The following is a 17,645-nucleotide window of genomic DNA, read 5'->3' as shown; positions in this document are numbered from 1 at the left end:
AGATTCCATGAATGAAAGGTATTTCCTGTCCCTCTCCACCTCTACCCCCAGACACCAAGGTTTTGTTTTCCCCATAAGCCTTGATCAGTTAGGGTTTGTGACATGAAGAGGCCATGGAGGAGAACAGGAGGCTGTTCATGTGCAGGAGGTCATGTCTGGTCTTCTTCCCTCATGATCTGTCTCTGTAGAAAGAGTTCATGAAGCAGATCCAGACCAGTGGCGTGCTGATGGTCTTCTCCCAGGCCTGGATTGAGGAGCTCTACCATCAGGTACTAGACAGGAACATGCTTGGAGAAGCTGGCTACTGGGGCAGCCCGGAGGACAACAGCCTTCCCCTCATCACTATGCTGACAGGTCAGTGGCTTGGTCCCCAGCTCTGTGATACGAGGCCCCACCTCCAAAATCCCTTTCAGAGAAAAGTGTTCTTTCCAGCAGACCATGAAACAACACCCACAGAGCTTCCCTGGCAGTCGGTGACCATTCTGGGGGAGCGTCTTGCATGTGTCAGCTCACACGAGCTGTATCCCTGTTCCAGGTGGACTCGTAGTTTCTCTGTGCCCATTAGACTGTGCCTGTTTAGCACCTGTGTCTGTTAGGCCTGATGACCTCTTCTGGGGATATAAGATACTTCTTGGGCTCAAAGCCCATAACTATTCCTGGAAATGCACACATGCTAATAGACACACTCTATCATTCTGTGCTCCTGGGAACTTACCAGTAATGTGAAATGACCGATTTTAATCTTGGCTTCATTCCTGTTTCCTGCTGGTACAGGAGACCCTCCTCCCTTCCCTTCCCATCACAGCTGTACCAGAGATAAAAATAATGCAAAATGGTTGCCCAGCCACTTTGTCTTCAGTGTCCAGAGTTTTAAAAATCCTGCTTAACTATTAGAAATTTCACATGCAATGTGGGGTATGGTTGCGAAGCACTATTTTTGGCAAAGCAACAATCTACAACTTTTTGTGATGGCTTAACCATCATGCCAGGTAACAGTCAGGCAGCACTCAGGAGTTTGGGGTGGTTGTTATTAGCCTTAATAAATTATATCTCAGGCTCATCCTATATTTCAGCTAGATTCCCAGACAGGTGTCTGATCTGAGTTATCCTCTTATGGCTCCAGCTGACAGGATACAGAGAGCATGGCCTGGTCCATGTGCCTTTCTCACCCACTCTAGTGCCCATGTCCTCACACTGTTCAACATGGCTCTGTACCCAGCAGGGCACATGGCAGGGATGGGGCTGGACTAAGGCAAGATGTCCCAGTCAGGAGGCAGAATCTATTGTCTAAAGGGCGTGTGATGTTACTGAGACTGGTGGCAGAGTGGACTCCTAGTAAGTGAAACTCAACCACCTACAAATTCCAGTGAAGAATTTGGAGTTAGATGCTTTTAGGAATCAGACAAGGAATTAAGACCTACCATGAGGTCTGTCCACAGCAAGCAGAGCCCTGGTTATTATGAGGCATTTGGAGCTTTGCTTCCAGAACTCTGGTGGAATTGGGAAGAGAAGGGCTGGATTGGGGATCAGGATCACTGTAGGTGACAGGTGACTAATTTGTATTTTATTAATCATGATAACATTTTGATCTATTTGAAAAATAAGATGCCGTAAGTGTGTAAGGCAGTTGTTCTGCCTACTATAAGCAATGCTTGGCTTCCATATCTTCACAAACTCCCTTCATTAGTGATGGAAGGTACTGACTGCCCAGAACTTATAGGTGCCTTGGAATTCAGGTGAGGATCCTAAACATGGCAGCTGTCATTTTCAGATACCAGTTTTTGTCAAAATTAATTTCTATGAACTGCTTGCCTGAACCTTAATAAAAGAAATCATTCAGTGGATGTAAAAAGGAACAAATAGCAGCCTGCTCACACTACCCACATTCATCAGTCATCACTACTAATTAACCATGTCTTATATAATGGAATAATAAGCTCACTTGCCATGTCCACATGAAAGTTATCCAACTTCAGATTAATGAGGAAAAAAAAAAACATAGGCTTTTCCCAGAAGGAAAAAGAAAAATATCAGATGGTTTCACTTATAACAAAATTTAGGGGAACCAAATAAGACATTAGTGTAAAAAAAATAATAATAGTACAAAACAACAAAGCAAAAACAGACAATTATAAATCAGAGACATCCTGCAGGGGAGGAGGGAGAGGGATCAGAGGGAGGGAGGGAGGCACACAGGGGACTGAGATGATGGTGCACAGGTGCATTGGGGAAGGAAACTATAGGGACTACACCTGAGGGGATGGGGGAAGCAAATATTGTTTAAAAATGAACAATGATGTAAAAAATTTAAAAAATTAATTTAAAAAAATAGGCTTTTCATAAGAATTCAACAAAATAAGGTTCTGTGACTCTCTGGAGCAAATTCTGGGTGTGAAATGACATGATTTTGAGGAGCACGAAACCTGGAGCTTAGGAACGTCCATATGATCATCAGCTCTGTACTGACTGTGGCCATTCCTGGAGTCATGTGCAAGTGCACTGTAGAACCGGGGGTTTTAGCCTTTAGATAAACTTTACATTACTTGAGTTCATCAATGCTTTACCTAGCTCATAGGACACATTATGACTTTGATAAACGACAACATGTGTTGCATGTCATTGGACATTTGGACCATAATGCAAATTAATTTCAGTAAAACTACCTGTTCCCACTTAAGTAGCCATATAGAATTCTCCCTATATTTTTCTAGTTTTGTTGACATACAAAACTGGAATATTGGGCCTCCCCGGTGGCACAGTGGGTTGAGTGCAGCGCTGTGAAGCTGTCCACAGCCTCTGCAGCGCAGGTTCGATTCCTGGCCGGCCAGGGAGATTCCCACATGGTGCAGCAGATCTCTCCTGCTCGCCCGCTGCACCCCTCAGCAGTGTCTTTGGTCCATCTGCCTGTTTTGCTCCCCACTCTGTCTCTGGTGAATTCTCTCACCCTCCTGCACCTCTGACTATATCGCAGTTCTTGTATAAATAAATCTTTAAAAAAAAATCATTAAAAAAAGGTTATTACTAAGAAAAAAAAAAAAACCAAAACTTGAATATAGCATTGTACTATTAATCCAAGGCATATTGGTATATATATTGCAAAGTGATGACCACATAAGTTCACTTGCATCTATGACATGACACTTCACAGTTACCATTTTTTTCCTTACGATCAGAACTTTGAAGATCTACTCCCTTAGCATCCTTTTTTTTTTTTTAAAGATTTATTTATTTATACAAGCACTGGGTACAGTCAGAAGTGCGGGAGAATGAGAGAATTCACCAGAACCAGAGCAGGGAACAGAACAGGCAGACTGACAAAGCACACTGCTGAGAGGAACAGCAGGCAGCAGGAGAGGTCTGCACTCCATATGGGACCCTTGCTAGCGGCCAGGGCCATGTGGGACCCTCGCTGGTGGCCAGGGGCCATGCGGGACCCTCATCCGGTGGCCGGGGCCACGTAGGACCCTCACCCGGCGGCTGGGGATCGAACCGGCGCTGCAGAGGCTGTGGGCAGCTTTGCGGCCCAGCGCTCAACCGCTGTGCCACCAGGGAAGGCCCTCCCTTAGCCTCTTTCAAAGAGATGTTTTGCCAAAAATCTCTTGGATTCTTGTTGGAGACTTCCTAAAGCATCAAAGATCTAGTGACATAATTTTCAAATACCATGCCAAGAAGTCTCAAGCTTCTTGAGACTTGGGGTTAGGGGAGAGTTCTAAGGTCAAGGAATAAATTCATGGTCATCTCTTTTCCCATCTCCTCCTTGCAGTGAGTTCATCTGTGCAAGCAGCATTGTACATAAGCTACAAGTCACTGTCTCTCCTCCAGTGGGAACTCCTTTATACTGAGGATTGTGGGCCCCGACAATGGGCTGCCTGGCACAGGCCTGCCTGGCCATTAATTTAAAGCCAAGGCTGAAGCCCCCTCTTCTTAACCCCAGACTGGTGTCTTGCTGCCAGCTTGTTAAGGCCTATTTCACTGAGCTAATTCCATAGAGGCGAGTTTGTTTTTAACAAAAATATAAACAAAGTGAAGTAGGATCCCATATTGAGCTGGAGTATGGTGCTGTGGAATGAGCCTGGGGAAGTCAGAAGACATGAATACTAATCTATTTGCTTCCTTTACCAACCCTATGACCTTGGGCAATTTACCAACTTTGAATATCTCCTCTATGAAGTAGGAAATATAGTACCTACTCTGACTACAAACTTGGAGTTAGTTGTTGGGAAGATCACATGGGAAAAAAAATGTTAGGGGAAAACACTTTGAAATTTGTAGTGCATCACTGTCAAGATATTACTATTGAATCTGGAGTCAGATTATATAGTTATCTGGCCAAAGAGGCTTATTCTCAGTTCTTATGAGGAAGCTCATAAGGTCTTGGGGTAACCTGTATGTGTACAGTTTGGGAATAATGCCAGAGTTTTCAATAAAAGGAGCATTCAAAGGTCAAAATATTGCAGATCAATAGCTTTCTAACAACAGCGATAGCATCATATATTTTTCAGTTAAAAAATAAATCACAGGGCCTCCCTGATGGACTGGAGGTTAAGTCTCAATGCCACCATCATGATGGCCCTCCCACAGCAAAGCGGCCTGAGCTCAATCGTGGGCCAGGGAGCTCACCTACATGGCACAGCAGACCTCTCCTGTCTCACCTGATGCTGCCCTCAGCAGTGTATCTCAGTGGATCTGCCTGTTCTGCTCCCCACTCTGTCACTGGTGTATCCTCTTGCCCCCTATACCTCTGGCCTGCACCCCAGTTCTACCCGAAAATAAATATACTTAAAATCTTACAATAAAGGAGTAATTATTAAAAAAATGAAACCCACCAAAACAAGAATGTTCTAGGGATGAAAGAAAGCTGGACTAGTGAAAAAATTATCTGAATTTCAAAAATTCTTTCAAAAGATTGCTATACTTGATCATAATAAATCCAATAGATATTTGTTGGGGGAAAAATGAATACTGTAGAAGCCATTTGTTTGTTTTTAACTGGCATGTTCTGATAAAGGAAAACCTTGCTCTTTTCCCTTGACAGATATTGACGGCCTGGAGAGCAGCGCCATTGGGGGCCAGCTAATGGCCTCGGCTTCTACAGAGTCTCCTTTCACCCAGGGCAGGAGGATCGATGACTCCACAGTGGCAGGTAATGACTTGGATCTTGAGTTTATGAATATGCATACATCGTGTGTGTTACCAGCAATTTCATTATTATAGGACAGCTTTGGGTGCTGACATAAATGAATGAAGATTTTTTTGTCTTGGCAGAAAAATCTGATAGAAGTTACTTCACATCCAGCTAATGATACAACATTCATTATTTATGAGCCTAAAGGGAAACACAATCCAATAGAATCCATTAAGTTACATTTCCTGTAGTAGAGTCGCACACAACACAGCATTGCTAATTGGATGGTCGAACACTCCCCTGCCATTCATTGCCAGGCTTTTTTGTCTCCAGAAAGTGACCCGCCCCTTTGTGTTCCAGGTGTAGCTTTTGCTCGCTATATCCTAGTTGGCTGCTGGAAGAACTTGATCGATACTTTGTCAACCCCCCTGACGGGCCGAATGGCAGGAAGCTCCAAAGGGCTGGCATTCATTCTGGGAGCTGAAGGCATCAAAGAGCAGAACCAAAAAGAGCGCGACGCCATCTGCATGAGCCTCGATGGACTGCGGAAGGCCGCCCGGCTGAGCTGTGCTCTGGGTACCCTTGGGAGTAGTATGCCTGACCCATGACCTGAGACCACAGGCTGCCCCTGCAGACCACATTGGGAATCACCCTACTGGGAAACAAGGGTTTTAGAAGGGGGATTCACGGGTGAATGGTTCGAGAACAGGCTCCGTGAAGGGGTAATTCTTTGTTTCCTTTCAAGGGGTTGCTGCTAACTGCGCCTCGGCCCTGGCCCAAATGGCAGCTGCCTCCTGTGTCCAGGAAGAGAAAGAGGAAAAGGATACCCAAGAGCCCAGCGATGCCATAGCACAAGGTAACAGCTGCAGGGCCTCCTGGCCCCTGGCAAATGCATGTGGTCGCTGACCGATGCCCCCTGGCTGGGCTGCTCATACCTCTGTCATCTGGCCCCTGGCCGAGGCATCTCCTGGAGCATACACTGGAGCACCCCTAGAGTTATGGGGGAGAAGGGAGAACAGCTAGTTTTCTGAGAGGAGGAGGGAACGGGGAGGAATCCATGAGAGGAGGCTCTGGAAGATTTTGGTCTTGTCTGAGAAAAATCTGAACTTGGTGAATTCAAAAAAAGAAGTGACTTTTAACGTGTTAAATCAGTTAGCCAGTGAACTGCATGACTTCCGAAAATACGAAGAGGATGACCTTCCTAGTACCAGCGCAAGATAAATGGCAGGCAGCAAACAGAAGGGAAAAATGAGAACTTGTTCTAATAATATGCAGGAGCTACATAAAATAGAGAAGTAGTTGGTACATTTCTAGCTGAGAGAAATTAGGTCAGTGTAGTGACAGAGAGAATATTAAAAAGCAAAGTTGCTCTCCCAGGCCCCGAGAGTTAACTGAAAAAAGAGTATCCTAGTTTTAATTAATATGGGCAACCATAAACTACACAAAAATCCTTACATTTTAAGTTCTTCATAAACTATATATTTAAATTATATACAAATGAAAATTATCACATCATGAGACAAGGGATGCTTTGCTAAGGGTCAGTGTGTCCCTATCACAGAGATGTGGTCCCACCTGCTCTGGGGCGAGCACACTGTTTCTGGCCTCTGGACCATCACTCAGTTATCCTACTGGACTCGGCGTCCAGTGACTTGAAACCTTTATTCCTGGAGGATGTTGTCATTTGACCTTGCCTTGGTATTATGTATAATTGACATGTTAAGTCACCTCTACATCATTTCACATTAGTCATCTGCAGTAACATGATCTGAAGATCATGTTGCAAAAGTAAACTCGAGTAAAACAATAAGGTAATTTTCACTTATAAAACATGTAGGTTTAGATAATCACCAACATGAACACATACCATTAAAGAAGGCTTAGAGAGGACTTGCAAAAAGCACCAGCAATTCTTTATTATCAGCTTGAGTACGCAGACCCAGGGGTATGGTCTGGGTACAGATGGCTTTAGCTGGGTTCAGTACATGAAGCCCATTTGTCTGCTTTTCCTGGCCCAGAACTAGGGCTATGCCTGGAAGAACTGCACTGACAGTTCAGGATCCACCCAGTTTCTGAAGTTTCAGGGGCTCCCCCTTTCTGTGGGGTCTGTGGACTGGGTGGTTTGCGTGATGAACCACAAGGACTGTGGGATATTTGCTGCCAGTGGCATCAACTCATTTCCTTTTGTCCTGGCACAACAGCACAGCCTTTCCTCTTACCCTCTTCCTCTGCCTTTCTGTCTCCCTCGCTTAGACTGTTATTCTAATAACTGTCTTTCTGGCCCAGTGAAACTAAAAGTGGAGCAGAAACTGGAGCAGATCGGGAAGCTGCAGGGGTTGTGGCTGCACACTGCCCACGTCTTGTGCATGGACGCCATCCTCAGCGTGGGCTTGGAGATGGGGAGCCACAACCCCGACTGCTGGCCGCATGTGTTCAGGTGCCTGACCAAATCCCCATCCCCGCCTGGCCCTCACCCTGCTGTGGGAACCTGGGGTGGAGGCAGGAGTAGACCTCAGATTCTGCCAGCACATAAATAGATCATGACATTCACAGAATCTGGAAAAACCCCAAGTAAGACATTGAAAAGAGAAGAGAGAGTAAGGACCCAACTTAATGTAATTTTGAAGAACAGAGGGACAGAACCAGATTTAGGGAATTGTGAAGTATCTGTTGACTTTGACTGTAAGAGGCAGAGGTGTCATACCAAAGGAGAAAACCAGAGTATTTAAATAGTAATGGCACAAGGCCATAGAATTGTATGCAGAACAGAATGGTGGTCATGGGCCAGCAATATAACATGGCTGTGTGCTTACGACACCCTCTTTATGTAGAGGATCTTTAATAGATTGCCTGCCACATAAAGCGTGAGACACCTATTTTAACTTAGCTTGACAGAGGGAAAAATAGAATACAGAATAGGATATTGTGCCAAAGATAGCACAAAAATTTGACCCTAAGATTTTCATCAAAGTGAAAAGAACTCCCCTTCCCCTTGCCAGTGTGTTAGATAATTTACAGCAACTATAAAATAAAGTGAAGCCACGGTCCATAGTCCTCCTGCAGCTCAGAGGAAAAGCAAGTCTCCCAGGCTTTGGTGTGCAGGCGGCCATGGGACAAGGGAAGGAGCACGGGCCCCGGCCAGGTGCCTGGCTGTTCCTCATCCTTCTCCTCACCCCAGCCCAGTGCCTTGCTCCCAGCTCACGTCTGCAGGGCAGGTAGGACAGACAGGAGGCAGGGCAGCCCCTAGCAGGACCCAGGCACTGGTTTCGCCCAGGCCACCAGCCAGATGTGTTTTGACATCCTCAAGTTAGTGCAGCCGTGAGAGCTGGTCAGGTTTCAAGGGGGAAGACATGTCATCATTCAAGGGCTGAAAAAGCCACCTGGAGAGGAACATGTGAAGGAGCTAAGTGGGTTTGGATGTGGAGACTAGTGACCTGCTCATCACTTTCTTTAGAAAAAAGGAAAAGGAATTAAAACGTGCCTGAGCAATTTACCTGGAGCAGAAACATTGCCCAACTGAATAATTCAGGATGTTTTTTACCAGTAACGGACGTTGCTGAGATGAGGGGCTTCTTGGGAACCATCTTCTTCCAGGCTCCATTGGGAACAGTTTAGAGGTTGGCAGTTGTACCCTATTGTACCCTCTCTTGTGACTCTTGTCTATGCTGGCATGATTAGGGGTTGCCCCCACCCCACCCCAACATTAGTTATATGGTGCTATGGAAACCAGGCAGACATGGCTGAGCAGAACCCCTGAGAGAGGGGCCTGCCATGGCCAGAGCCCCAGTAGCCCTGTGCACACTCATCCTGGGATCTCAAAGTGAGGAAATGCTCCCCACATCCTCATCAGAGCATTAGACAGCAGGGAAGGGGGCCCCTTGGGAAAAGTTACTCACACTCCAAAGTCCAGAGAAGCCAGTAAACTGGACAGAGTGGGACTGGGTGCACAGGGCCTTGTTCCCTTCCCTTCTGCCCACACTGGGAAAGAAAATCTGAGGAATCCTATCCCATACCCAGGCTGGCTGATCCAACTCAGAACAATAATAGTACAGTAAGCGGGCAGGGGGAAAGGGAAGGAAGAAAGAGAGAAATGACTATGACGAGGAGGAGAAAATGGCGGTGGGGGGACTGCAAAGCTTGTTGAAAGTTCTTTGTATCTCGCTGTAGGCTTTGTGGACTTGGCCCTGCTGAGCTGCGAGGCCTAACGCCTGCTTGTCTGACTCTCTCTAGGGTGTGTGAGTACGTGGGCACGCTGGAGCACACCCACTTCAGCGACGGCTCAGCTCAGCCCCCTCTGACCATCAGCCGGCCCCAGAAGGCGTCTGGAGGCTCCGGGCTCCTGGGGGACCTGGAGTGCGAGGGCTCACCCCAGGAGCAGAACCTGGAGCAGGAGAGCACTCTGAGCACAGCCCCGGTCATCCAGCCCCTCTCCCTCCAAGAACTCGTCAGGGAAGGCAGCCGAGGCCGGGCCTCCGACTTCCGGGGCGGCAGCCTCATGACTGGGAGCAGTGCTGCCAAGGCCGTGCTCACGCTGTCCACCCAAGCCGACAGGTGTGCCCTTTCTTTCCCCACCCAGCGGGGCTGCTCCCCACAGAGCACCCACACCCACTCCTCAGACCTCCACATCATCCCTGGGACAACCTGATGTGTTAGTCATTAAACCCCTGGATTTTTCTCAAACAAACTTCCACCACCCTGCCCCACACCTACAGTGAACTGCTTTCTGACAACCCAGGCCAGGGCCTTGGAGGCAGGCTCCCCAGCTAACGCTCTGTGCTGACTCCATGACCTCGGGCACCACCTCCAGGGCCATGACTTCTTCACCATAAACTTGTAGATAATAAAGCAGCTCTCACAGGGCAGTAGTGAGGTTAAATTAATTAGCACATTTGAAGCACTTAGGATAGAGCTAGGAAAATAGTAAAAATCCACTGTTTTTATATTAATGAAAAATCCCATGCTCAGGCATGTGGTACATTGTTCATTGAGGCTCCATAAATACTTAAGGTTGAGAGGGGAAATCAAAAGTTACCCAGCTGTTAGGTGACTCTTCTTGAAGGGGAACTGCTTTTGCTGCAGTCTCACTTGGTCGATATGTCCCAGACTCCCCAGCTCGGGGTGCTATAACGTTTATGCAGGAGATGTACAACAAGGGGCTAGTGAAAAGCAAGAGCACCCGCTGAGGCTCAGAGGCCCTGACTTCCTTCTGGGTGACACTAACCATCTGCATAAATTGTCCCCTGAGATTTGCTCTTCATCCACTAACTCATGTCCATGGAATACATGCATGGATGTCTTGGTGCAGTAACCCTTTGTCCCTGTTTTTCCAACATGGTGGCTGGAAAGTGCTTTGGCATCTGAAAAGCACTAAAGAGATGTCAGGTGGGGCTCATACTCACCACTCTTCCTTAAATGTATCTGTTTCAAAAATTTGTGTATGTTTCATCCACCAATGCCCATCTTAAAACTTGTGAGTCTCATATTACCCCTTCAAAAGGGTCTTGTCAGTCAATTTCTATTAGAGACACTCTTCTCCTCACCCCTTCACCCCAAGAACTGAGCGACCTGCCCTTTGTGCAGGTTCAAGCTGCCTGCCTTGAAAGGTAAAATCCCAGCGACCCTGACCCACCTGTAAGCCCTGATACCTGTGCTCCTCTCCTTCCTATTTCCGTCTTCTAAAAATATCTATTTCCAGTGGAGTGAAGACAAAGTGAACCCGCAAGGTCCATTATATTAAGTAATAGTCATCCTTGCAAGTAGCTACTCAAGCCCCCGCCACCAGAAGTCCAGGGCTCCGATGTTTGAGTCAGAAGGGATAATGAGGCCATTCCCTGCCCTGGGAGACTTAAAGGATTGGGTTTACTCTGTTTTTATATCCTCCCCAGGCCAAGCTCAGCAAAATACTCATTAGTTATAGCCCAACAAGTGTGGATTAGCTTACTGAATTCTTTTTCTTAATACATGTTCATGAAATGGAAGCTACTTTTAAGGATTCCATTCCCAGTGATCATTTGTGGGAGTGATGCTTAGCCTTCTTTCAATTTCTTGCCAAACATTTTGAGTACCTACCATGGCTGAGAGAGGCAATGAGATCTATATATGGTATGGTCAGATTGAAGTCTTGAAGTCAGAGCAGACTTGTACTCAGTAATAATATAATAATATCGTACACTCCTTTACAGTGTTTACACAGCACATTCATTAATCACATCTAACAAAATTACCACAATCGTTGTGCCATAAAGACTTTGCTGAATTGTTTCCAAGTAACAAATTGTTTTGTTTTATCCAGGCTCTTTGAAGATGCTACAGATAAGTTAAACCTAATGGCTTTGGGAGGTTTTCTTTACCAGCTAAAGAAAGCATCGCAGTCCCAGCTGTTCCACTCTGTTACAGATACAGTTGATTACTCTCTGGCAATGCCAGGTAAACCTTTCCCTGAAGACACTGTGCCATGGGGTTAGCAAGAAGAAATCCAGATCTCAGATACAGCCCACATAAGACTTGACCCCACATTTCCCCTCGTACATGGTCATCTTGGCTAAGTTCAAGTGCAGATTTGTCATCAGGTTTGGAGGCATGATGTGTAGGGGGTGGAAAAATTCTTTGTGAGTTGAAATTTGACTGCTACAGGTGTTAGCGTGGGAGCTGTGCTAGATTGTTCTGCTAAGGTTTTGTGCTTGTGATATAGAAAATGTGCAGCTATTTAGGGTGCTGGTGGCTTCAGGGGAGTGGAAACCCTTCTCCACATCACTCCTCAGTCCAGCTGCTGATCCCATAAGGGTTAGTGGGGGAGAAAAGCAGAAGGATCAGCAGAAGCCTCATGCTGCTCTTAGGACAGCTGCTCTCAGAGCATGTCCATGAATGATGGGTCAGTATCCCTGGCTTCGCGAGTGAAGCCAGATGACGGGCTTCTCAAAGGCCAACATGTGGAAGAGGAAACAGATTTATACTGAACTGCCCAGGGTGGCAGGTTGCTCTTGAGTGCAGTTGGCCATCAACAGCTGGGTTATGCTGAAACAGTGAGTACCTTTTCCTGGTGAGTTCAGACAGAGGCACAGAGACTGTGATGGTGACAGACTGGACGGTACCACCTCTGAGGTCCCTTCTGTCCTTACGAATCTGTTAATTTGAAAAGTGGGAACTGTTATTTCCACTTTTGTGATGAGAAGTTGAACTTGAGAAGCAAATCTCTGATTCAATGTAAGCCAAACACTAAATGGGGGAGCCAGCACTTAGTCCAAGCAGTCTGCCGTCCCGGCCCCCGAATTAACCACTGTATCCTTCCTCCTCCTCAATAAGCATTGTTCACATTTGTCATGAGGAACGAGGGTTAGGGTTAGGGAGTGCTAACAGGAGAGGTGGGCTTGGCTTGTTGAATGAACCCCCCAGTTCTCGAGCCCTGGGTTCTTCTCTTAGTTAGCCTGAGCCCAATAATCTGATCTAAGCGCACAGTTCTTTGACTTTCATCTGCTCTCTGCTCTTGAATATGCCCAGCTATTTCTGAGTTTGTGCTTTATGCTTGCACGGTCTTGTCTTCCTGTAGGAGAAATTAAATCTACCCAAGACCGAAAAAGTGCCCTCCACCTGTTCCGCCTGGGGGACGCCATGCTGAGGATCGTGCGGAGCAAAGCACGTCCCCTGCTCCATGTGCTGCGCTGCTGGAGCCTGGTGGCCCCACACCTGGTGGAGGTGAGTGCCACAAAGTGGGCAGCAGCCACAGCGGAGCCAGCCAGGGCTTCCGGTCCATGCGTGCAGAGAGCACTGTGACCCCACAGCCTGGAGAAGGCTCCATCTGCTACTCGCAAACATCATAGTTCCCCGAATGCATTTCCTGCCATCTAAAGAACCAGCCCAAAGGGGGACTCACCCTTGGTCTCACTCTCAGCCTCTTCACAGTTATACGATTCTGCTACATACCTTACACAGCCCGTTTTTCATTCCTTGTTCTCTGCCACCTGAGTCTGGAGCTTTATTTTTTATCCATGATTATAGCAATGCCTTTTGTCCTGCCCATCCCTTTCCTAATAGGTAAACACTCAAGGCAATGCCCTCTAAGTTGGGGAACCATATGTCCTAATTTTCCCAACAAAACTAACCTTAGAAACCCTTCCCCTCTCCAAAGGAAGCAGTTCATGTGGTGGTTATATGGTAACGCCCCATTTAAGCATCTTTCAGAGCTCGATGACTGGCTGCTTCTAAGGTGATGGGAAAATGGTCACCTTGTTTGGCAGTGATAACTGTTCTTGATAGCCCTTTAGTGCTTATCTAGTAGAGCTATGACATGGAATAAAGAATTTTTTGGAACTCAAATAGACCTCTCTACATGGTATCTCATCTCCCAGCCCCAATGAACCAGTTCACGCACATGACATGCCCAGGACGGCAAAAGAAAGCAAGAAGGCAAGGCCAGTCACCACTACTTCTCATTCTCGTATGAAATATTTGCTGGTGTTCCACTGGCCAATGCCAGTCACACCCCCCACCAACCCCGCTCACTGAGGGAGAGGACTCCTGACAGGCATGGGCACAAGGAATGCTGACCCTATTCAAGCTGTAAGGTACAGTCAGCCCAGCTTGTTGAGGGACAGATGACTTTATGTATTTGGCACAAGGCTAAGAATGAGTCTGGGCAGTTTCCAGACAAAGTTGTGATATCTTTAGAGGCAGCATGTTCTATAGTATCTGAGAAAATTATCATGTACAGAATGAAAAAATAATAAACTCTTAGTTTTCCAGAGACATTAATGTGAAGTTAAAGTTTTGTCTGATCAAGTGGTGAACTTACTAAAAATGCAAATGAGTGTGCTGTTCATCTATGCTTACCCTTATCCCTATACTTATTATTTACTTTAACAGAATTGCTGCTTCCACCTCCCCACAAAGAGGTGGGTTAGGGAAACTTCAGAAACCAGTGTCGTATTGCCTTAAGTCCTGATCGTGTTGTGCTCTCGTGAATTTTGCAGGCTGCCTGCCACAAGGAAAGACATGTGTCTCAGAAGGCTGTCTCTTTCATCCATGATATACTGACAGAGGTTCTCACCGACTGGAATGAGCCACCACATTTTCACTTTAATGAAGCACTCTTCCGACCTTTTGAGCGCATTATGCAGCTGGAGTTGTGTGATGAGGATGTCCAGGACCAGGTGAGTGGGTGGTGCAGGCAGCACAGCAGCACAGCTAGTTCCCTCAGAGTGCGCCGGCCAGCACTGTTTCATGAGTTTTGCTGATTTCATCTTTCCCATAATCCTCTGTGGAATCTAGACAAAGGTTAAGCAGTTTAGTTAAGGATACACGTTAGTGGTTGGTGGAACTGGGATTTGAACCTAGGCAATCCAGCTATACTGGTCTATACTCTGATACCTAACCCTTTCTCTCAACTACTATCACACCCCCACCCGGGAGACCAATGGTTAAGAAACCAGCTGGGGCTTCATATCTAGCCGGCATGATGGTGGTCAGGAATACAGACAGATCCTTTCTCTGAAATCCAATAAAAATGTTAAAGAAATCGGGCCTCCCCGGTGGCGCAGCGGTTGAGCGCTGGGTTGCGAAGCTGCATGCGGCCTCTGCGGCGCCGGTTCGATTCCCGGCTGCTCCCCGGCCACCGGAGGTGGGTCCCACATGGTGCGCAGACCTCTCCTGCTGCCCGCTGCTCCCCTCAGCAGTGTACTTCGGTCCTTCTGCCTGCTCTGCTCCCCGCTCTGGCTCTGGTGAATTCTCTCACCCTCCCGCGCTTCTGACTGTACCCAGTGCATGTATAAACAAACAAACCAACCAGCAAACAAATAAATAAAGCATGCCTCTATAAAAAAAAAAAAATGTTAAAGAAATCTCTCTTAAATCAGAGGCACTCTGTGGACTACTAAGATGCCCAAACTTAGTAACAAGGAGAACCCAGAGAAGGAAGCAGAGGTCCAAGACTGGCTTTGTCATGACAGAATTTGTCATCCTGTGGCACTAAGTTCTGTTCATCACATTTTTGAGCCCACAGAACAGAAGGCAGATCTCAGTGCACATTTTATAGAACTGGTGCTCACCCAGACCCAGGTTTAGTTAGAGATGAATTGCCTTCCTGGGTAGACTGTTAGCCTGTTTCTGATATTGACTCTTAGTGGAGATAAAAATAAAAACTCTCCAGGATTTAAAATTATAAGCTATTTATAGCAAAATGGAAGGAGTGCAAGGAAGTGATATATAGCAAAGTCAGTCAGAAAGATAAAGACAAATATTGGACTAGTTCACATACGAAAGCACATGACCTGACAAAGCAAAATAATGATATTCTGGTGGATACTGGTAACGAAAGTGAGGGTTCTCCAGTTAATAGAAAGGCTGGGGTGTAGTAGATAGTGGCGGGGGAGGGATAAAATAGTGGCGGGGGATAAAATCATACAGTCACAAATAAATCGGATGTATATTAAAAATTTTAAATTGACTTATATTTATAACAAATGAAATTATAAGCTAGCCCTTTCATGGTCTGAGAAACTAAACCACACAGAAATAACAAGAGTCCCCTGAAGCCCACAAAAAAAGTTCTAAGATAAGTGAATTCTCAGTATTTAGGAAATATCACACCATATAACAAGGCAGTAGTCATGTAAACTGATGAAACGAGATAATATAATGAGAACTAGAAAGAATTGAAATAGAGTATCTTTGATGTAAAATATAATAATATCTAAGGTTTAGCAAAACATGGAAAGAAATGAAAATATGAGCTAGTACTTAAAGATTAGGTTGGAGGATTCCACTAGTAGTGAACTAAGTAATTTAGATAACTTCCTACAGGAACAACTAGAAAAGGCCCCGTAGGAAATTTTTTTTTAATAACTGAAGACTTTAGACTATAACAAGGCAAGTGATTAACTATGAGGCCAAGATTGGAGCAGGGAAGGACTAAGATGCTCTGCCTTGTATCTGAGGTTGCTTTTTGTGAAAGGAATCTACTAATTTCAGAAGATGAAGCCAGAAAACTAAGAGTTTTAGCACAATTGGAGTCTTAGGTCTGCCAGTCTGGTAACTTCCTGATATCGTGGGTTATAACTATGAAGAAAAAGGGACATTGGTGGAGAAAAGATGAAACTTAAATATAACAGTCACAACAGAAATAACTCCCAACGGGCCTCCCCTGTGGCGCAGTGGTTGAGCGCTGGGTTGCAAAGTTGCCTGCAGCCTCTGTGGCACCAGTTCGATCCCCAGCTGCTCCCCGGCCACCGGAGGAGGGTCCCACATGGCGCGCAGACCTCTCCTGCCACCCGCTGCTCCCCTCAGCAGTGTACTTCGGTCCTTCTGCCTGCTCTGCTCCCCGCTCTGGCTCTGGTGAATTCTCTCACCCTCCCGCGCTTCTGACTGTACCCAGTATAAACAAAACAAACAAACAAACAAATAAATAAATAAATAAACAAAACATGCCTCTATTAAAAAAAAAATAGCAGCATTTGGGAAACTGCTGCTTTTTATTTAAAAAAATAAAAAAAATTTAAAAATTTAAAAAAAAAGAAATAACTCCCAACTTCTGTAACCAACACAGTGTGTCTTAGTGTAAGGATTGACATATTGAGCTAAACAGAGAGTATAAATCCACACATTTATGGACAATTAATTTTTGACAAAGATGCCACTGCAATTCAATATTTATTTTTAGTAAATGGTGCTTGAGTGTGTAATAAAAATGAATTTGCTTCTCACCATACACAAACTATAACTCAAAATGTATCACAGGCTTAAACACAAAAATAAAACTATTAGGTATGTCTAGAAGAAAACGTAAGAGAAAATCTTTGCAATTCAGGGTTAGGCAAAGATTTCTTTAAAACGATACCAGTGTGATCCATAAAATAAAACTTGATGAATTGGGCTTCATCAAAATTTAAAATTTGAAAAGCATTTGCTTTTCAAAAGATACCATTAAAAAAAAATAAAAGAGAAGCCCAAAGCTGTGGGGAAATATTCCACATCATCTCTCAGGAAGGACTTGAGTCTAGAATAAAGAATGCAATAATAAAATAATAGTATCAACTCAATAATTAAAAGATGATAGTACAACAAATCTGCCCCATTTAAAAATTAGTAAAATACTTACAGATCACTAATAAGCATGTGAGAAGTTGCTCAGCAAAACTATGATCAACAAAATGCAAATTAATGCAATCTGGCTGCTAATTTAGAAGATTTTTGAGTGGATATGGGTTCTGATTTTCTCTCACTAAAATTAATGGAGAAATAGGGAGCAGAGAAGTAAACCACCCTTCACAGAAATTCTCCTGCTTCTTTAAAGGAAGGGGCTTTAAGTACCACCTCCTTTGACTCTGGCAGGTGGTCACATCCATTGGTGAGCTGGTTGAAGTATGTTCTGCCCAAATCCAGTCAGGATGGAGGCCCTTATTCAGTGCCTTGGAAACGGTGCACAGCGGGAACAAGTCTGAGGTGAAGGAGTACCTGGTTGGTGATTACTCCATGGGTAAGAACATGCATTGATTTTGTATCCTGAAATTGTACTGAATTTGTTGAATTA

At 45.4% G+C, this 17,645-nt stretch overlaps 1 protein-coding gene across 1 annotated transcript in view; it reads left to right on the top strand.

Moving 5' to 3' along the window:
* The window catches only part of ARFGEF3 (ARFGEF family member 3), a gene marked incomplete at its 5' end in the record, with an annotated part of 132,306 nt that overhangs the window by 89,832 nt on the left and 24,829 nt on the right, over positions 1 to 17,645 (top strand). Inside the window, 10 exons of the mRNA XM_084227681.1 lie at positions 189 to 354; positions 5,036 to 5,143; positions 5,486 to 5,701; positions 5,871 to 5,981; positions 7,412 to 7,562; positions 9,356 to 9,676; positions 11,418 to 11,551; positions 12,672 to 12,817; positions 14,092 to 14,271; positions 17,447 to 17,591. Of these exons, the coding sequence (XP_084083807.1) occupies positions 189 to 354; positions 5,036 to 5,143; positions 5,486 to 5,701; positions 5,871 to 5,981; positions 7,412 to 7,562; positions 9,356 to 9,676; positions 11,418 to 11,551; positions 12,672 to 12,817; positions 14,092 to 14,271; positions 17,447 to 17,591 (1,678 nt within the window). The remainder of the gene's footprint in view (positions 1 to 188; positions 355 to 5,035; positions 5,144 to 5,485; positions 5,702 to 5,870; positions 5,982 to 7,411; positions 7,563 to 9,355; positions 9,677 to 11,417; positions 11,552 to 12,671; positions 12,818 to 14,091; positions 14,272 to 17,446; positions 17,592 to 17,645) is intronic.

The sequence above is a fragment of the Talpa europaea genome (assembly GCF_964194135.1).
Source record: "Talpa europaea genome assembly, chromosome: 2".
Taxonomy (NCBI): domain Eukaryota; kingdom Metazoa; phylum Chordata; class Mammalia; order Eulipotyphla; family Talpidae; genus Talpa; species Talpa europaea.
Note: the sequence above shows the minus strand (reverse complement) of the source record. Positions and strands in the feature narration are given on the sequence as shown.